The sequence below is a fragment of the Psammomys obesus genome, unplaced genomic scaffold (genome assembly GCF_907164565.1).
Source record: "Psammomys obesus unplaced genomic scaffold, mPsaObe1.curated_primary_1811, whole genome shotgun sequence".
In the NCBI taxonomy this organism is placed as follows: Eukaryota; Metazoa; Chordata; class Mammalia; order Rodentia; family Muridae; genus Psammomys; species Psammomys obesus.
The window spans coordinates 9,913,764-9,934,889 of record NW_026590062.1 but is presented as its reverse complement, the minus strand read 5'-3'; the positions used below and the strand labels follow the sequence as shown (position 1 = coordinate 9,934,889).

The 21,126-nt window shown below is 43.6% G+C and overlaps 1 protein-coding gene across 1 annotated transcript in view; it reads right to left on the bottom strand.

Moving 5' to 3' along the window:
* The window catches only part of Hectd4 (HECT domain E3 ubiquitin protein ligase 4), a 110,756-nt gene that overhangs the window by 62,711 nt on the left and 26,919 nt on the right, over positions 1-21,126 (bottom strand). Inside the window, exons 9-27 of the mRNA XM_055606012.1 lie at positions 20,988-21,058; positions 19,305-19,410; positions 18,404-18,524; positions 17,686-17,814; positions 15,158-15,282; positions 14,404-14,557; positions 13,889-13,989; positions 12,340-12,538; positions 10,131-10,250; positions 9,065-9,169; positions 8,084-8,247; positions 7,323-7,556; positions 5,683-5,875; positions 5,426-5,530; positions 4,489-4,577; positions 3,991-4,166; positions 1,505-1,640; positions 1,247-1,388; positions 989-1,155 (exon numbers count right to left, since the gene is read on the bottom strand). Of these exons, the coding sequence (XP_055461987.1) occupies positions 989-1,155; positions 1,247-1,388; positions 1,505-1,640; positions 3,991-4,166; positions 4,489-4,577; positions 5,426-5,530; positions 5,683-5,875; positions 7,323-7,556; positions 8,084-8,247; positions 9,065-9,169; positions 10,131-10,250; positions 12,340-12,538; positions 13,889-13,989; positions 14,404-14,557; positions 15,158-15,282; positions 17,686-17,814; positions 18,404-18,524; positions 19,305-19,410; positions 20,988-21,058 (2,637 nt within the window). The remainder of the gene's footprint in view (positions 1-988; positions 1,156-1,246; positions 1,389-1,504; positions 1,641-3,990; positions 4,167-4,488; positions 4,578-5,425; positions 5,531-5,682; positions 5,876-7,322; positions 7,557-8,083; positions 8,248-9,064; positions 9,170-10,130; positions 10,251-12,339; positions 12,539-13,888; positions 13,990-14,403; positions 14,558-15,157; positions 15,283-17,685; positions 17,815-18,403; positions 18,525-19,304; positions 19,411-20,987; positions 21,059-21,126) is intronic.

Genomic DNA, 21,126 nt, shown 5'->3' with positions numbered 1-21,126 from the left:
TCAAGCCTCTGCCATTCTGCAGTTGTTTCTCAAGAAAAGCATGAGCTGTCCTGATTGACAGAAATTTCCCCAAACATCACTTAGCAGCCCACCGGGCCCCTGCTTGCTGGCCATACAGCATCAAAGAGCCTCAGAAGGCACAAGCCGCCAGTGGCTGCTCCAGGCTTTTCTGTTCTTCTGAGGGCCACTGAACTCTAGCATGGAAACCTTCCCAAACACATGCCAAAGCCTTCTACTGAGTTAGGATCTATAATAATGTCTTTAGAACTGATCAAATAAAAATTATCACTAATGTGTATAAAAGGATGCTGTCTGCATCACTGTAGTCAATGCAAAGAAAATAATGAATAATCCTATGTGTCCAAGATTAGACATGAGTTCAGTGTAAAAACAAAAGTATAGTAGAGTTCTGAGCTGCTTTTAACAATGAAGAGGCAAATCCCAAAGGTTGGGTGGGAAGACAGTGCTTTCTAAGATGTACTGAGAACAACCATAATTCTAGGGGCAAAGTTGTAACACAAACTCATCTATGTGAAAACATTACATGTATATATACTTACACAGACAAAAAGACTCAAGAGCTGTTTATATATGTATACATATGGTTAGTTCAACAAACCCAAAAAAGACAGGGAGAATTCAGGACTGAAGGTATGAAAGAGACCTTCACCTTCTGTTATGTATCCTGTGTTGTTTTTCAAAATCATACACCAACTATAAAAATATGTGAGGGCAGCTAGGCAATTGCGGCACATACCTTTAATCCTAGCACTCTAGAGTCAGAGGTAGGTGAATCTCTGAGTTCCAGGCCAGCACGGTCTATAGACTGAGTTTTAGGACAGCCAGAGCTGAGTTTTAGGACAGACAGACAAACTGTCTCAAAAAAGCAAAATTAAAAAAAAAAATTTGAGGAAAGACACTATCAAATGCCACTGTGTCGTTTTGTCCATGGTGAATGTAACAGTGTGAACTAAAAGAAACCACTGACCTGGGTCCTCCCTGAAGGACCATTGTCACCGGCCCCACCAGGTGTGTCACTCCACCAACTCGCACAGCAGCTGTCAGCAACTCCCGCATGTGCACCAGGGCCTGCTTCCGAGTGTTTCCCCGTCGCCACCTTGTCTGTGCAGCCAGAAGGAAGCTGCTGCTGGACACCTAAAATGCACAAGAGGGAGAATGCTGACTTCCACTGTCGTGCATGCTCTGTCAGGGGCCATTCACAAAAGGGCCACACATTGTGACCTACTGCTTGGTCAGGGTTGGTGCCAATGAAAGCAAACAGCTGGCCCAACAGGACACTGTAAGTGGGCTTGTCCCTGCTGTCTTCAATGGCCAGTGACTGTAGGAGCGTGAAGGAGCTGCTTCGGTGACTGGTCACATGACGACGCCTACAAAAAAACAGAATTGTAATAGATGAGCAAACAAGCACCATGCTTAGGGAGGCCATTCTGAAAACCATGTGCAACAATGCTTTGGGATCTGGCCCTGGCCAAAGACCACTTACCTCTGATTTGCTCTAGTAAATTCCAAGTCTTCGTTACCAATCATTTCCAGGTCAGAAGGAGCAGACATGCTTCGAAGGAAAACAGGCTGCCGGACAGCATGAGATGCTACCTTTGTTTCAGAAGCTGATTTGCATGCTGCAAGAAAAAGGAAAAGTGCTTAACACTTCTGCTGTCTGATCTGAATGGAGGAAAGCAACAACGGAAAGACCAGGATAAGGGCATCTTCACTTTACAACAGGGTTTGGCCAGTGATCCAGCAAGCACAGCTTAGGAAAGAGAGTGAACAGTAATTTTAAAACCTAAATATGTGCTTAAACTTCATTTTAGCTTGAAAGTTTTATGTGTTTTAATTAAATTGGTTTTCCACAGAGAGGACAAAAACTCATTTGATAACTAACAGTGGTCACGTCACTGTACACACTCTAAGGGCAAGGCCTGCGGCGACAGCTCAGTGCTCCAGCAACGGCTTAGCATGCAAGAGGCTGAGGTTCACTGTCCAAGACCAAAGAGAGAAAAAAGGCAAGAAGGCAAAAATGGAAGTACCAATTCCTCTCTTTTTCTCTCTCTCTAGTACAGGGATTGAATTCATGGCCAACTATATGTTAATTAGGTAGGCAGGTACAAAATCACTGTGCTATATCTCTGTATCTCTGCAGGGTCTCATTGTTTCCCAGACTGGCTTTTGTTTTGTAGCTGCAGAATCTAAAACTTGGGATTTTTTTATCCCTCACCCTCCAAATTTCTTAACTAAAATAAACACAAAGTGATTTATTTCAGAGACTGCCTTTGACACTGTGTACTACTAGGAATATTAACCTGACTTTTGACATCTCTGCTTTCATAGAGTTGGTAGAGTAAATACTACATTTAGTGACTGCACCATTAAATCCTATCTTGAAAAAAAAAAAACAACAACAAAAAAGAGTGGCTGGGTAGAGAGATCACATGGTTGGATTTTCTATTAGATAGTCCACTAACCAAGAGAATGGTTGTTTTATTTTACTTTTTTAAAAGATTTATTTCAGCCAGGCGGTGTTGGCACACACCTTTAATCCCAGCACTTGGGAGGCAAAGGCAGGAAGTGAGTTTGAGGCCAGCCTGGTCTACACAGTGAGTTCCAGCCAGGGCTGCACAGAGAAACCCTGTCTCAAAAAAACAAAACAAAACAAAAGATTTATTTCATTCTTAAGTGTTTGAGTATGTGTGTATACATTAGCGTGTCCCTACATATGGGTACCAATTTTCATGGAGGTCAAAGGAGAGTATCCAATCTCCTGAAGCTGCAGTTATAGGTGGGCATGAGCCTCCCAACATAGGTGCTTGGAACTGAACTGGGGTCTTCTGTAAGAACAGGAAGCACTCTTAACAACTGAGCCATCTCTCTAGTCCTATAGTTGTTTTATGGAAAGAAAAAAAGAGAAGAAAAAGAAGAAGCCAGGCACTGATGATGCACACCTTTAATCCCAGCACTTGGAAGGCAGAGGTAGGTGGATCTCTATGAGTTTGAGGACAACCTGGTCTACAGAGCAGGTTCCAGGACAGCCAGGGCTACAAAAACAACAATAACAACACAAATGAGTGGCTGGAAAGATAGCTCACATTAAATAGTGTGCCATCCTCTCAGCCTCAGGTGGTAGAACAGAGAAGCCCAGAGCAAGCTGGTTAGAAAGAAATACTAGCCACACAAGTGAGCTCTGGGCTTCATCCAGAGACCCTGTCTCAGGGATTAAGGTAAAAAAGCAGTTAAGGATAGTTCCCAATCTTAGGCCTGCACAGGTACAAACACACATACCACCCCCTACATATACATGAAAAGAAAAGAAAAAAAATCACTGAAATTAGATAAGTCACAATTATAGGGAAAAGTCATCACCTATCTTAAGAGTAGACAGCTTAACCCTAAAGTATAATAACGATATCTCTTGGTGCTACCAGCCTGTTATCCCTGAGACTATGAGCCCCTGGAAAATGTCACCACCTTCAGGAAATGACTGAGGTTTCCATTAAAAATAGACTTTTAATTAAATGAAGGAAGTTGTGGCCAGGGATGCATATAGTGGACCACGTTGGTAACTCACTGTTTTTCCTGGGAGACATATTTCCAGACTAAGAATTAAAATGTGACCTGGAAGAGGGGCCTGGAGGGATGGCTCAGAAGTTAAGAGCACTTGCTGTTCTTCCAGAAGACCTGGGCTTGGTTCCCAGCACCACATGGTGACTTACAACCATTTGTAACTCCAGTTCAAGGGGATCCAATGCCCACTTTGGCAACCAGATGCCCCAGGAGGAATCCTCAAGTCCAAAGGAGATCCAATCATGATGATTCCATAGGGATTGAAGTCTTAGAGACTAAGGAAAGTAAGGGGCAAGAAGAAAACTGTTTGTGTCTCCATTTTGTTGTTCTAGGAAAACCCACGAGTGGATTATTTAAAGATAGTTAGTGTCTATTTTACGAACAAAGCCAGGCCAGAGCCTGGAGCAGCACCTGGCGTCTCTGCCGGTGTCCCTGAGGTGCTCCTAGTGAGGCCTGACTGAGCGGCAATGGTGACATGCAGCAGCAACTCAGCTCGATTCATCAGGCTCTTCACCAGTGTCTTTGTTTTGGCCAGAGGGTGGGAGGGCTTCTGAGTAAGAGAATTCACTTCTTGAAGGAACTTCTCCCTAAAGACAGAGAGAGACTAGGGTGGGTTTAGTCGTTCTCCATCTCACCCCACACAGCCTCCAGAGACAAAGATAGGAGGTAAGCAGTGTCCTAGTGAACACAGCTCACCTGCCCCTCCTCTATCCAACAGGTTCTCTGCTTTTATTTCAAATGCCTGTGCTACCTTCTGAGAGTTCAAACCAAAGCTGCTGACTTACCAGGAAGCTTAACTTGGAGTATCTGGTGAATGCACAACAGTGAAACACCTAACAGGGACTGGACCTGCAGTTTCCTGAGCATCCAGGTGAGAAGTCAGCCTTGAGAGTGAGAGCTGTCACTAACCTCAATGAGAGGACCATGTTTTCAAGATCATTTCCATCAAAGGAGACTTCCTTCATTGAACACAGAAGTTCTAGTTCTTTCATTTTGTTCTAAAGAAGGAAAAATCAAGAAAAGATGGTATGCATGACCTGCAAAAACCAAGTTCACTGTACATTTGTTAGCAGAAACACATGTTGGGAACCAACCACCACCTTTGGTCTGTGCTTTCTGCTACTGTTAAAAGTGATCCCTGGGTTTGTTTTCATTTTTGTACTGCCAGAATTAAACCAGTGCCTCGGACATGCTCTACCATTGTGCTACAGCCTCAACATGACTCTTTAGATGTAGGATCTCAACTTGAAACACAGGCTGACATTGAACTCACAATCTTCCTGCCTTGACTTCCTAAAATTGTATACATTTATGTGATAGTGTAAACACTAAAAAAAAATTGCATGGTCTATTTTTCTGGGGATTTCCAACTCAAACTGTATTTTTAAATTTTTGCTTTGTTTTTAAGGATTGAAAATAAAATTCGGTAATAGTGGTAATTTCTTTCCCTCTATTTCCTTTTTATTATTATGTGAGTGTAGGAGTGTATACAAGTGTGCCACAGTGCCTGTGTGGAAGTTCGAGGACAATTCCTTCTATCACATTGTTCCCATGGCTGAAACGCAGGTTACTAGTCTTAGTGAGAAGCACCTCACCCCACTGAAAATCTCACCAGCTTAATAATGGCAATTTCTTTTGCCTTTGTACAAAGCTATCAACTAGTTAAAAAGCAATTACTTGTAGACTAACATGTCAATCTAGCTACTTTAATCTATCCTTTTAGAGCATGCTTATGGCACATAGTATACAAGGTTTCAGGAAGTAACACTACTTTCTTTCTCTGCACACGTGGTACCTCTGTTCTCTAAGATGCATACCCTCGTGTTGACTCTCGAATTGCACTCACCTCATTGAAATGGTAATCATAAAAGAAAGGCATGCTGTTCTCCAGCTTCCCTTGCATGGCATCCTCAGCCTCACTCTGCCACTTCTGCTCCAGTTCAGCCACACTCTAGGGGGGTTGAAAGCACAACATGTACACAGATGCAAGACAGAACAAGGGGAATAAGCTTGGAATTTGGCTAACAGCTATGGAACACTTCTCTAACTTGCCAGGAAAGAAGCTATTTTCAACAGAGCTTACATGCCTCCTTTTTCACTTACCTGCAGCTGTCTCTCCATAGCATTGAGCTTCTTAAAGGTCTCTCCCATAATTTTACACAGTAAGTCATATTCCTCAGCATGTTCTTCCTGATACTGGAAATTGATCAGGGACTGCAGTGCATCAACCAGGTTCAAGTGCTTAATAACACAGGACACCACCATTTCCTCCATGACATCGGGCTGAATCACTTCTCTGTGGTGATAATGGAAACCAGACAGCTGTGTAAGCTTATCTTAGCAGCACCATATGCAACAGGCTGGAGAATATAGGCTTTGATTCAAACACTAGTTCACTGTAACCGTTGGATTACACTGAGGAAGAGATGGTGGCACTACAGACAGTATGTGCTAGCAACCAGCTTAGTATATTAGCTGTTAAAACTGACACTGGCTAATGAAGCTGAAATCAAAGTTAAAGAAAAGCCCGTTAGTAAGATTTGTATATTTTGAGCTAAATTTGTATCACATCTGGAACAGGTCTAAAGCTCTGAGAGATGGCGGTTGGATACATAAGTCTGAGCACCAGAGTCTATGGCAGCCACATAAAAGCCAGGTGACTATACATGACTACAGCCTGTGCTGGGCACAGAGAGACAAGACAGAACAGGTGCTCAGTGGACAGCCAGTCACACCAAATGGCAAGCTTTGTTCAGTAAGAACCTGCTTCAAGAGTGTGAGCTTGAGAGTGGTATAGCAGGACACCGCATGTCCCTTCCCTGGTCTCTGTGTTCTCAACCATGGGTGTGTGCATTTCCACATACACAAAATAGAAAACAGCTTCGATACCATTCACCTTGTGATACTGAGTCCACGTGCTACCAAGATGTAGCGTGTAGTGCATGTGGATACCAGGTTAAACAATGTTGTTTACGGAGCCTAGAGGGTTCAGTTGGGAATGGGGTTAGTTGCCAAGTCTAAGAGGCTGAGTTTGATCCCCAGGACACACGATGGAAGGAGAGAACCGACTCCTACAAGTTGTCCTCAGACCTCCACACATGTGCCCTAGTGTGCAGATGAACCCTTCCCACAAAAAAATAAAAAAGTATTTGTTTCATTTAAAGTTTCATCTACTCTTCAGAATTTTCTCTGAAATGAGTAATTTTGCCCCTTTGAAAAGGACTTTAAGTAAGAAGAGCATAAGCTTGTGTGTGATTCTAAGACTTCAAGTAAAGATGTTCCTAGACTATGTGGAAGTCAAAAGTAAATGTTGGGGTGAAACTATCAGAAAAAAAATCTAGAACTTGCCAAGTTTTACCATGGATTGGAATCCATGGGAAGCTTGTTTGGACACGGCTAGCAGCCCTGCCCTCGGACTATCAGTTTCAACAAGTGTGAAGTAGGGCTGCACAACAGCGTTCCCAGGGACTGCTTGGCTGTGTCTGGAGAGCCAAACAATGAGAACCACTGGCTAGAATGCACCTGGTAGACTCACCTAAATACTTGGCTCATGTCCATTAAGTAAACATGATATTTTCACAGAATTGAACCAATGTTTTTAGTTGTAGGGACTCAAACCCCAGAGGCTTATAAGAGGAAAACATTCTTCCACTGAGTTACACCCCAATCCCAAGTAAACTTAAAGTTCAAGGTTCACTTGCTAGACATAAAATAAAAATGGCTGCCCTACTGTCTGAACATACTTTATACTTGGTCTAAACTGAGGTCGTGCACGCCCCGAAATTTCCCTGAGCTTTATCATGATTCCTGGAGGCAGCCTGATCCGAGGCAGATCAAAGTAGTTCCCAACAGGAGGCACGAGGACATCCGAGGGGTAGGTGAATTCTCTGTCTTCTTCTATGGTCAGTGGCAGTGGAGAGGGACTCGGAGTAAGGGCAGGGGAGATAACACCATTGGCCTCCACCTGCCATTGGCACCTGGGGAGAGAGAGAAAGGAGGTTCTTCACTCCTTCATAACTGAGATTGCTGGAAAGCTACTTGATCAGTTGCAGCTACAACAGACACATGAAAGTTCACGTGATGTGTTCAGTATGTATTCAGCAAACTTCCATAGCATTGTGTGGAGTAATCTTGGGAATCTATCTCCTCCCCAACATGTTATTAGGAAACCATGGGGCTTCATAGTAAAACTTGAAAGCATCATGTGGTTACTATCTGCCACCCCGTTATGTCTGATTTGCTCATCAGACATTTACCCTCCCCTTGGGAATCCTTCAACTGTACAGTGTTTGAACTGGAGTTCCAAGATGTTAATAAAAAATTAGCAAGGTAAGGCTGAGAAAGCAGGAGGTGTCGTTTTCATCTCATTTCCAAGAAACTTAGACACCAATGAGATGGTTGGGTAGTGGCACAATTAGCTGGGAAATGCACTGAGCACAGTTTTCCACACGAAGTCCTATTACTGTTTGTGGGCAGAACTAGCTCCATGAAGGCCTTATGTTACCTTTGTAAAAGTTTGGACCGCAACAGCTCCTGACAAGCTTCCTCTTCTTTGGTAATTTCTGGTCCGTTATACAGGATTCTTAACATGGAACAAGCTAACACAGACAGACCTAAGGCCAGGTCTACCAGGAAGGGCAAGCCTCCTGAGACATCCTCCGAGGACTCCTACAATGCAGACAGGGGCAAACCACACGCAAGGGTCAGCACGGCCAGAGCACTGCAAGCTGCGCTGCACCACACTGGACCATCCCCACTGGGTTTCACAGAGCAGCACCAAGTGCAGCTGTTACGGGAATTCCTGTTATCAGGAATAGAAGGTGGCACTGGAATGACCCTGAATGAGGTCTCAAAAGAGTTCTGAGGAATGAACATCTAGTCAGACTTCATATCAGAAAAAGCACGAATCATGTGCAGGAAGCCATGCGTTTGCTCTCGGCTCTATTAGTCAAGTGCAGACCTTTATTCCATCAGCAGCTGCACTCAAGTTACCTGCACACCTCCTGGGTAGCAGCCATTTTGCTTGATAAACAGAGGACAAACAGAGACCCCTGCCTCACAAGGTGCACATGCTAGCCTGCGGCTCTGCCCCAAAGGCTCTGTGCTGGGTTAAGCTCAAACAAACTCCAAGTCCACAGTACAACCCAAGAGGGAGGCCAGCTCCTAACTCAGAATCCAAGTGCTTATGTCAATCGAGTGTCCCAGCTGCCTTTGCCCTGAGGGAGCATGCTAAAGTCAGGCCACCTCTCCAGGACTCACAGAGTCCTACCACAGCAGGTTCCTGTGCTACTGAGCTCATTTTAGGTTCCAGCTCTTTTCATTCCATAAAGTAACCACTCACTCCTGCTAGGTTCCTACTTGCTGATGGAAAGATAGATGAAAGAGTGGCTCATATTTTGCCCAGTTTCCAAGGCAAATATGATCTATGTCACCATGGCACACAGGAGAAAGTTCACTCTGCCCAGAGCAGAGTTAGGTTCAGTACCTGAGCGCGAACTGTGCAAGCAAAGCCCCACATAGCTTTGTCAGGAGTGTTGTGTTCACGGCCACTTCTCATTTCAAAGGAGAAGGTGACAGTATCGCCTTCAACCTTAAGATTTAAGGGGGGAGGGGAAATGAACTTTAAAAAAAAAAAAGGACAAACAATTTCCAAAAGAGCAATGTATTTCAGAGATTGATTTTTTTATTTTTGTTTTTGAGATAAGGTCTCACGCTGAATTCATGATCCTCCTGTCTCAGCCTCTAGAGTAGTGGATTACAAGAGTTTACAACCAAATCTCTCACTTAGAGATTTATATTTTTGTTGTTTTCATTTTTGAGAGGGGCCTCTCTGTGCAGCCCTGGCTGGCCTATTGCTCACAGAGATCCACCTGCACTCTGTTCTGTCCCTCCCCTCACCTTTTCCCAACCTCACAAGTGTCCATGAGGAGGCAAAGAGGAGCAGCTCTAGAGTCACCTCGGCCACAAATCCCAGGCAGACTACTGTCACTGGCTAATTAAGGTGAGTACATTGTGTGTGCAACATATGGGCTCAGGAAACATATTGCGCATATTTGGGGTCGGTGGCTTCTGATCCCTGTTTGTGCTCTGGGTGCGCACTGGTGAGTACCTCAAAGACCCATAATAAAGCAAGATCCTAGTCATATGAGTTTGAAGACTGATCATTATTTTTCTTCAAAGGCCAAATTCACTTGAAAACATTAACTCAAAATGTTTAAACTGCAGTGCTCTGTGGTCAATGTCCAGAGCAGGACCCTAGGAGAACCAGCTGTCTCAACCCAAAGGGAAGAAATAACTATGATAAACACTGGCCATGAAGAACCCTATGAATGAATTCAAGCTCTAGCATGGACAGGGTCTGATGTATTACAAGCAAAAGGAGGGTAATTCTGAATAGAAGTGGGAAGGCGACAGGCTTAGCAATGTGGCCCCACCATAACTAAGACAAGTCCCCATGGCAAATGCTTTCTGGGGTTAGTTAGTCCTTGGGCCCATAAAGAACCTACGGGCAGCTTTCTTTTCTAGAAAGAGGTTGTGACTTGATACCATACCTTCACCAAGTCCTTCGGCCAACCAGTTCCTAAGACACTACGGCTGCCATATCCCAGAGTGTTGCCTCCATACTCAGCAACCTTCCTACTGTTTGTGTTAGGCCCCGCGTATATCACCAACTTCAAAACAGAAAATAGACCGTTAGACTGTAAAAGAAAAACAAAAACAACATCTACAAATAAAGAGGCTGCAGAAAATATTTGTAAAAAAACACATTTATAACCAGACACTGGTGTCATTCATTATAACATAACTAATAGATCCATATATTTAAGGTCTAACTGATAGAAGTTTAAAGGCAATCAGCTCTTGGTATTTACAAGACAATCAAAGAAAAATAATGATTAACATTAACAGGCATATTTCTTATATTTTCAAATCTCTACTGACACAGAGACATAAAGGTTTAAATAATTACACTCAGATATTGTGTGTGTGCATTTCTCAAATAGCTATTTTTCATCCTAGTTATCTGAACTCATTAACAACAGCTACAGTTTAGCCCCTAAATTTCTCCCCAAAATTAGTGAAGCTAATATAGGCAGATTCTAATACTTAATACAAAATAAAAGCACCAAAAAAAAAAAAAAAATCAGTGAATAAATGAGGATTAAAAATGCAACAAAGTGAGAACAAGCCACACAATCTTGAAACATTGCTTAATGTATAAAAAGAAATGGCATAAGTACAGGCCAGGAAGGTGGCTGCTGCTTGTCAGGACAATTTTGATCTGTTAGTACTATTCTCCCATCACCCATTTATATCTAATTGGCTGATTTGGTTATTATTAAAGTTTTGTTTGCATAGTATGTGTGCATGGTAGCATGCATGCTACAGTCTGTGTGGGAAGGTCAGAGGACAGAAGTTAGTTCTCTCCTTCTTCCTTTATATGGGAGACCCATGTGAGGTCATCAGACTTGTGCTTCAAGAGGCTTACCTATTCAGCCATCTGGCCCTCACTGGCTGCTTTTCTAATATAAGAGAGTAACAGCCCACTTGGTATCCAAGTCCATCCAGAGGAAGCAGAGCTCTGCCTTCTGGAACCAGTAAGCGAGGGCTACAGTGCACTGACACACCTAGCAGCTAGGCGAGGGTGTGAAAACTGCATCTTTAACCCTGGATGCTTGTCAGCTTGTGAGCTCCTTCCCTTTTAGACCTTTTGCTGACACCAGCCAGGGACCATGGGCAAAGCAAACATACTTTGTCTATGTGGGAAGCCTCCTTGTGCATCGTAATTCTAATATATAGGGCAGGCACAACTCGGTACACACCAGAAGATGCAAATTTTTTTATAAGAAAAACAAAATGATACCAACTAAAGGAGTAATGTCTGCTTGCACATGGGGCACTGCAGAAACTACACCTGAACTGAGGAGGCCAGGAAAGCCGGAGCCAGGCTGATGAGTTTTGAGGACATGTTTTCAACTTCTGAATAGATCTGAGGCTCTTGACTCTCCTAAAATCTAACAGGAAAAGGATCTGACACCTGGTCATGTGTCTCACCTTCTCAAAGCAGGTGTGGCTAAGGTCTTTATCTTTAACCTAAAAGCCTCCCTTGATGGAGGGTGTGTCCTTACCCTGCACACAAGGGACAGAAATGACATGTAGCTGACCAGCAACAGAGGACAGCATGTACAGTGCTAGTGTGTGTTCTTTCCTTAGCCTTTCTTCATGAATCTAATGTGGTTGTTTGCAATTCAACAGCAACAACAACAACAACAAGAAAACCCTGACTTTTCTGAATGGCCATTAGCCACGAGGGAAACTGTTCTTCCTCAAAATCTACGTAGGTGCCTGAGACAATAGCAAAGAGAAAAAGCAAGCCAGACTCAGGCATATCTGAACCCTTTTGAAAGCTACCTTCTTCCACTTCCACCACTTCCCGAGAGCGGGGCAGTGAGACCTTTCCAGGTGAACAGCCATCACACACCTGCACGACTCTCAAGAAGGAAGGCAGAAAGCACCAGAGTCACAGGAAGCCCTCTGTCCAGCACCTGAGCTCATGGACATGCAGACATAGTATCTACACGCCTACTGCTGGTAGACATACTTCTTCTACTCCCTCAGTCACTACCCCCCAAACGTATTCCCTGAGGGGATTCTCCTGAGAAGAACCTAGGGCAGAAATTAGTCAGAAATGGCAGCCAGTGCAAAGAAAAATAAGAAGCGGCTGGGTAGAGGTGGCAGTAACAACTGGTTCCTACTTACTTTGTCATAGTCGTATTGTGACGAACACCGGCTATCGAATCGTAGATACAGACAGCGAGCTCCTGGAATATGAACAGTCTCTTTAAACTTATAGTTATCTCTGACAGGATGTACTGTTTCCACAGTCTTCCCAGCAGCCCACGGGGCAGGGATCTTTAAGCCAGTGAGAAAGCCTGGCTCTTCCTTTTCTTCTAGCATTCTAAAACCAGAAAAAGAGAAGTAGTGCAGCTTAAAAGGAAAACAAAAAACAAAAACAAACTTGATATGCAGAACACAAGTGAAGAAACTGTTCCTAAAGTTCCCCCCCAAACACAGTATGACAAGACTCTACCATGTCTGTACTGAGCAGCAATGGAAAGCGTTTGAAAATGCTCTGTATTCATGTTTTGATTCTCCTGTTGATAGGTGCTACATTACTTCTCACACACGAGGATAGAGCATCACACATGCATTTACTACTCCTTCAAGGGGATAGCAACTAATGCCCAGTCAGGCCTCACTGATGGCCATCAAAGTTACTAGGGTGGGGCTTGAGGCTGGCTGCCTTCCTGACCCCACAGTCTCAGTGTCCACGATTTCCCAGTTCTTTCCAGTGCACTTTTACTCAGGAGAGGCAACTCTGTGAAACCCCCTTCTCCATCCTCACTGAGCTTACAAGAACTCGACCCTGAAGATGTAGGACACAAACTTAATATCTAAACTTGACTCCATAAAGTTGCTTCCTTTGCCTTGGTTTTGCTGCAGAGCTGTCCTGATGCCAGCCATTCACTGTTATATAAAAAGATAGGTCCAGCACTGGGGAGGCACATGCTAGACAGTCAAAGTTCAAGGACAGCCTGAGGTACACAGTGAGTTTGTACACAGGGAAGCTTCTGCCCTGTAGTCTCATTTCTGTGAGAGGCCAGAATGGGAGGATCACTTGAACCCTCACCTCCTTAAAAACAAGCACGCTGGGAGGGTCTGGAGAGGTGGCTCACAAGTTAAGAGCACTGGCTGTTCTTCCAAAGGTCCTGAGTTCAATTTCCAGCAACCACATGGTGGCTCACAACCATCTGTAATGAGATCTGGTGCCCTCTTCTGGCGTGCAGACACACATACAGGCAGAGTACTGTTAATATATTAATAACAACAAGCAAGCTGGGCATGGTGGTGCACACCTTCAAACCCTGTACTCAGAAGGCAGAGGGAGGCAGATCTCTGTCCAATCTGTCTGCATAGTGAGTTTCAGGCCATGCAAGACTATATAGTGAGACCCTGTCTAAAAACCCTGACAACTACAATGGCACCCACCAAAACCACACATACTCAAAAGAACAACATAAATCTACCGAAGTCAGTATTTCTTGCATACCTACTATTAGAAGAGTTCCAAGTCAGTTTTGAACATCTCCCTTTGCAGAGGGGAGTACCATCTAAAACAATCCTATAGCTTGCTGGCAAATTCTGAACTATTTTCTTTCCCAGTTAGCTAATCCTAGCTAAAAGTCATTGTCATAAGAAGTACAAGGCATTCATCAGAAGAAAACAAGGAGCCTCGTGCGCGTGTTACCTTTCATCAGGGAACAGCCTGCACTTCTGGTCTGAGGTGCCACATGGGGAACAGCCCACCTCGGCAAAAACCGGACACTGGGTTTTGAGCAGCAAGGCCGTCTGAAACACAAACCATCTGTGTGACTTTACCAGCAGGCCTTGCATCCTCACATCCTTGCAGCCTCCTTCTCCCAGAAGTACCCACTAGTGAGGCTACCTCCCTTCTCCCTCCTGCACTTTACTCTCAGCTGGCAAGGACTCCGGGCACTGGCTGTAAATAAAGTAGGCTGTCGATGCTGCACATTAGTATTTTTACATTAGGCCAGCCATCAACACTTGCTAGACCACAGCCAGTCATGAAGTCACACAAATACAAAATCGTTCCCTTAACACTCTTTTTTTTTTTTTGTGACCTGAGGGTGGTCTTGGTTCCTATGAAGGACTGGCTGTGTTTACAGTGCCCTCTGGGGCACAGTGAGCTGTGCAGGGAGCAGGTCAACAGGGTGTGTGTGTGTGTGTGGTACAGGGGCCCACCTGGCTGGTGTAGAGCACCAGTTGTACAAGCTGAGGCATCAGGGCATCGGCCATGGTCAGGGTCTGCAGATTGGGGTGCATCAGGGAGGTCAGCAACACTGGGAGTAGGTGACCAAGCATTGTAGCCTTGGTAACTTGCTCCAAGCCTTTTAATCTATAAGTTCACAAAAATACACATTCTAAGCAAGTTTATGCATGAAGAGCCACCATCATGTCTTGTGCATGGCCAATTCTCTCAAACATTATCTCTTTAAACTAGTCAATCCCATCCACTTCTGAACCCCAGCACTGATGAAGAAGGGAGGAAGGACTTTTAGTTCAGGCATGCATTTCTAGACCCTCCCAGCACTTTATCAACAGGTGCTGAAACGCTCTGACTTCTCTAAGAACTTAGAGCCCACCAGGTCTCTGGGCTGTTGGCTTTGTGCTCTGTTGAGAACCTGAAAGGAGGGACAAATGGCTACACAGGAGATTTGCCAGACCACAGTGGAGGATCTCCACTCCTGGAGTAGCAACTGAGGTTCATGTGTGCCACAGAAACAGGCAGATTTGTTTTAATAATTTTTAACAGCAGCAAAATATACCTAAACTTATTTACCATCCTAACCACTTTGAAGCATGCCTTTCAGGGTTAGAATAATGTACAAACATTATCACTGCCCATCTCTTTAACTCTATTTATCCTGTAAAACCCAAACTCTACACCTGTCTGGAAGTAACTCCCCTCCTCTAGCCTCAGTAACTACTTCCATACCTCTGCTCTCGATCAGGCACATCACTGTTTATCAGGGCAGTGGTGACCTGCTGCAGCATTTCCAGTACTTCATCACATCCAGTCAGGATCTGGGTGGCAAGAGCCAAAATACTGGCCTTTAACTCCTAGGCAGAAGAGACCCTAAGATTAGTCTCCAGCCTTGTGATTAACAACGCACACCCTCAATGACAACAATGACACAATCCATTTATTTAATGACACATTCCAGATGAAATGATGTGGCCAGAAAAAGCCCCATGCATGAGCTCCTCTTGGGTGGCAGGTAGGAATTTGATTTGGGAGGCCAGAGTCTGAAGTGCAGCTAGAAATATGTAGAATTTCACAGAGAAGGCACTGAGTGCCTGGCAGCAAGGCCTAGCTCCTGTCCCATCCAGCACAAGAGCGCTCCTGGAGGCCCAGACACTGTTGGTGTGGAGGACTGCCTTAGGTGGTATGAGCACAGCTAAAGAGAAAAACACAACAGTAAAAAGCGCATGTATAGGCGGTGAGTAAAATGAGACAAACCACAGCATGCTGAGACCAGACAAGTGGCCTTGTCCTAGTGTGTTATCCCAGCTCATCTGAAATGCAGCAAGTCCGAAAGCCTGGCTAAAGCAGCAGCAGCTATGGGCTACTGAACACAAAAGAATGGCACAGAATTTCTAGGAATGAAAAAGTGTTAAGAAACACAAGGCAACGGCACAGAACAGTTCAGTTCACAGCTATTTTCTGATAAAAATACTAGTGAACTCTATCTCTACACGGTATCTCTGGGTCTTATTTTTCCTTGAAAATGCTAGGCCACCTAGTCCATTTGGCCTTTGCCAAGAGTCTTTTCTTTCTTTCTGTTTGTTTGTTTGTTTGTTTGTTTGTTTTTAGTTTTTCAAGGCAAGGTTTCTCTGTGTAGTACTGGCTGTCCTGGAACTCACTCTGTAGACCAGACTGGCCTGATAGTCACAGTGACCTGTCTTAGGAAACTGAGACAGACAACTTAAACTGGACTGGCATTTAAACAACACCATTATTCTATGGCTTCCTGAGTGAAATTTATAGGGTGATCAAGATATAGAGTTTGTACCAATATCTAATTTTCCACAAAAATGATTACTTTTCATTTTGTTTTGTTTAATACAGGGTCTTGTATGGCCTAGACTAGCTCTGCACTAACTGCATACCAGATGGTGAACTCTAGCTCGGATGTTCCTGCTTCTACCTCCTGTGAACTGGGATTACAGGCATGATCACACACAGGCTTATTTAATTGAAAAAAATTTTTTTTGGTTTATGTTTTATTTCATTTTAAATAAGGGTCTCACTATGCAGTCTTGGTAGGTCTAGAACTCATATGTAGACCAACCTGGCCTCAAACTCAAAGAGATCTACCTGCCTTTGCCTCTTGGAAGGTAGGATTAAAAGCATGTTAACTCCAGCACTCGGAGGGCAGAGGCAGGAGGATTGCTGTGAGTTCAAGGACAGCCAAGGCTACACAGAGAAACTAACCAGCCAAACAAAAAAATCAGGCATGTATATGTATGTGAACCTACATGAATTTATGTGTACCAAAAATGTGTAGGTACCTATGGAGTTCAGAAGAGGACATCAGAGCCACTGGAACTAGAATTACAAACAGTTATGAGCTGCCATGTGGGTGCTGGGAACTGAACCCAGGTCCTCTGCAAAAGCATAGCATGAATGTGGAGGTTAGAGGAGAGTATTCAACAGTTGGTTCTCTCATTCCATGTGGGGCCCAAGAGCAGAACTCATTTCCACAGGCTTAGCAACAAGCACTTTCCTGGCTGAGTCATCTCACCAGCTCTCATTTTATTTTCAGGTAGATCCCACACTGCGGTTCAGGCTGTCCTAGAACATACTATATAGCTCAGGCTAACCTTTGATTTTCCAAAATCCTTCTGGCAGCCTCTCAAATTCTGGGATTATGGGGCTATGCAAACAGATCCAGCTCACAAGGATGAAATTTTTCAACAAGAACAAAAATACGGGCCTTGGACTATTTGTCAGAATTACAACAACCACTGCTATAAAAAATATCTGTGCAGTGCCATATTCTCAAATAAAAATAAATGTGTTTACACAGATGCTAATTTAAAAATAGTAATAGAAAATTAAATGAACTATATGGTTAGAAATTATTTATACAAAGATCAAAATTTATCATCTTAAGTTATTTAAATAAAGACTATAAAACCATCCAAATATTATTAGTGGTTAGAATGTAATGCTCTCCAATTGACTTTAAGATATAATGAGATCATTTGTGAGTGTCAAGCTTTACAATTCTTGCAAAACAAACAAACAAACAAAAATCCCAAGGCACAGAGACCAACAGAAGCATATGATAACAAGTTATGAGTGTCACAAACATGGTGTAACCACTGGGCAATGACAAAGAAATGAGTGGCCTCATACCTCTCACAAAATTTAAACCACATCGTGAACTCTGACTTCATAGTACACAGAAACTTAGCAACTGGGGAGAAAGCGTCTTTGAAATAAAGCTTGGTGTTTACCTGTACCTTCAATGTCTCTCCCTGCAAGGAGCTGTCACTGTCATCATTCTCGTCAGGCTTAATCAAAATAGTGTTACTGAGAAGGTGATTCTGAACTGCCATCAGATAGCGCAGGCAGGAGGATGCAGCCTTTAACACAAATAAGGACATTAAGTGACCTTCCTATGACTGAAAGGGCTCATGTACCCCTCATGTTATTAAAAGATATCCACAAGAGAAACAAAAAGAGGAAGCAGAGAGATCAGAGCACACAGTTTCTCTGGACATGACACATGATTCTCAGCTCAGGCACTGACACACTAGCCTTCCTGACTTCCACTGTGTGGCCTCTCTGAAGACTGGCTCAGCTCTTGCCCCTTAATACCCTTCCCTGGGTCTCACATCTCTACATCAGAGTCCATCTCTATAGCAGACTCCACCCCAACCCTTCAGGAGCTTCTTGGTTCCTAACAGCCTCTGAAACACACTGAGTTTAAAAAACACTAAAGTAACAGAGAAAAATCTCACTACAAAAAAACAAAATTCCAACTTCAAACAACCAGTCATCTGACATTGTCTGTCTGTCTGCCTGCCAGCCTGAATGCCTGTCTGTTTCTTCTCCCTTTCTTAGGAAAGTGCTCCGAGCAAACTTGCCCACATGCAAAGTGCCGGGGTAAGCTCAGTCATCCACAGACGCTCCGGAGAGGAGACAAACTGCCTCAGTAAAGGCCTTACTTACAGGCACTGTTGAAAGGAGCTTCTGGAAATCATCCTTGGAGACAGTTTGGCACTTGGTGATTAGGATACAGGACTCTCGCACAACGATCTTTAGGATGTAGTGTAAGAGCTCATCATTGAGTCTTTAAAACAGCAAACATAAACAGCACACTTGGTAAGAGACAATGAAGGAGTCAATTCACTGTCAGCAAGCCATTAAACTAAGAGGACACACCACAAAGCAAAATGTACCTGACCTCTCAATTCTAGTATTTTAGAAGTAAATACAATAGAAAAACAAAGACAACCATAGTAGCTCTAGGGGAGCTTCTTTTACAGAGAGCAAGCCAGCTGCCCATGAGATCTCCCTCACTTTTCACTTCTGCTAAGGATTTCTCCAGGCCCGAAGCACTTCACCGATAACCCTGACCACACTGAAATGTGTTATCTTAGCTCTTAGGACAGCTGTGGGGCTTATTACCTTTCAGTGGGCCCAGAATTTAGTCCAACATGCTGATTTCCTTATAACAGGAAACTAATGATCAAACCTATTTAAATGTAAATTATCACTTAGAAATAATGCTGGCAGTGACCAACATAGAGGATGTGTTGTCGTCTAAATGAGACTGTCCCCCTAGGCTCAGGCATTCGGTGGTGGTGCTTGGAGAGGCTTTAGAGAGTACAGCCATGCTGGAGGAAGCATGTCACTGGGAGGAGGCTTTGAGAATCTAAAGCCTGTGCCACTTCTAATTACACTTTCTGCTTCCTACATCTGCTATCACACCTGCTGCTTGCAGACAAGCTTCCTAGTTATGATGCACCCTTTTCCTTCTGAAACTGTAAAACCCAAATAAACCCTTTCTTCCAAAAGTTGCTCATGGCAGTATACCCAGTCCCAGCAACAGGGAAGTAGCAGGCCTCACCTGTAGTGATCATCCTCATCACTGCCGAATCGGTTGTTCTGAAGCTGCTCAGCGAGGTTGGTGAGGATCACATCTCGAAGCTGGGAGAGTCCACTGTTTCTCTCTCCTAATACAGGGCAAAAACTCCATGAATGGCCCTGGCAACAGCACTCAGAAAAGCCATCTGCATTGTGCTGAAGTGCCAGCATCTGGCAGGCTGGGGCAGAAGGACTGCTACAAGTTTAAGGCCAGCCGGTAACAATATCTTAACAAGGAAAACTGATGCTATTTTTTAAAGAGTTCCAAAAAAGCAGACTGAGGACAAGCTAGGAGCAATGTTTAGACTCGTGCAAACAGCAGCAAAACAGCACCACACCAGGGTAAGCTCTAGCCAGGATGTCCAATTTGAGTTTCATTTGTCTTACTGATATATTATAAAGTGGTGTGTCTTTGTTACCTCCTTAGGTTAGTTCTGCTTTTAAATACTGAGTGTCTTTACTATGTCTTTTGTTGCTGTTGTTCAGTCTAAATTAAAAGGTATGTTCAAATATATGAAAAAACAGGCAAACAAAAAAACACCCTAGGTTAGAAATCATCAAAATTGTTTTTGTTTGGTTGGTTCTCTTTTATTTGAGACAGGGTCTCACCCATCCTAGGGTGATACTGACCCCTCTACACAGCTGAGGATGGCACAGAATTTCTCTTTATCTTGTTTTCACCTCCTAAGTATTGGAATTACAGGCATGTGCCACCATGCTAGAATAAGAAGCCATTTATTTTTAAATGTGCTAAAAATCTACACTGCAGATTCTAGAACCTGAAGAGGGCTAGACCTTAAAGATTCTTGGATCCCAGCTTCTGCTTTCAACACGAAGTGCTGACCTGTATTCCCATGCATTTGTTATTGTTGAACTAGGAGGAAACTAGGAACTCATATGATAAGCAAAATTTTTATCCACGAATTCCAGCACCAGTTTTGTTCTGTTCTGTTTTCAAGATTTATTTCTTTTATGTATGTGTTTTGCCGAGGTATGTATGTACACTGTGTACATGCCTGGTGCTGGCACAGATCAGAGGAGGGCATCAGAGACACTGGAGCTAGAGTTATATATGTTTGTGAGCCGCCATGTGGATGCTGAGAGCCAAACCAAAGTCCTCTGCACAAACAGCCAGTGTTCTTAACTACTGAGCCCCAATACACATTTTTCAATTATGCTGCCTAATAGGAAGAAAATGAGACCCCACTCTATCAAAGCCCAGATGCTTTCTTAATAACGAGAGAGAATAGTATATTCAGCTACTCAGGAAGCTAAGGAGGAGAACTGAAAATTCAAGGCCCGCCTGGGAAACTTAGTGATACACGATCTCACAAAGCAAAAGGAGGGAACAGGAGAGCTGGCTCAGTGGTTCCCAGTACCTACACAGATTCAGGAGATCTGACACCTTCTTCTGGCACTGCATGGGGACTGTAGGTATGTGGTGCCCCAGATACACATGCACATAAATCAGAATACAGAATATAAGTAATTGTTTTCCAAGTAAAAAGAAAGCTTTGGAATATAATCAGTGCTAGAGTGTATGCTTAGTACATTCAAAGCCTTAGGTTCAATTCTTAGTAATACAAACACAGACACACACACAAGCGCACACACATACACACACACACACAGAGTTGTTCAAGGATAATTCCAGAAGAATTCTCACCTTCTGTTAAGACCAGCTTAAGTAAGTTATTGATTTCAGTTTCACCTGGGTATAAGATATTTAAACCAGAGCTGAAATGAAAGAAAAATCAGAAGTTTAAAAAAAAAAAAAATCTAGAAAATGCAAACTCTAGCTATCT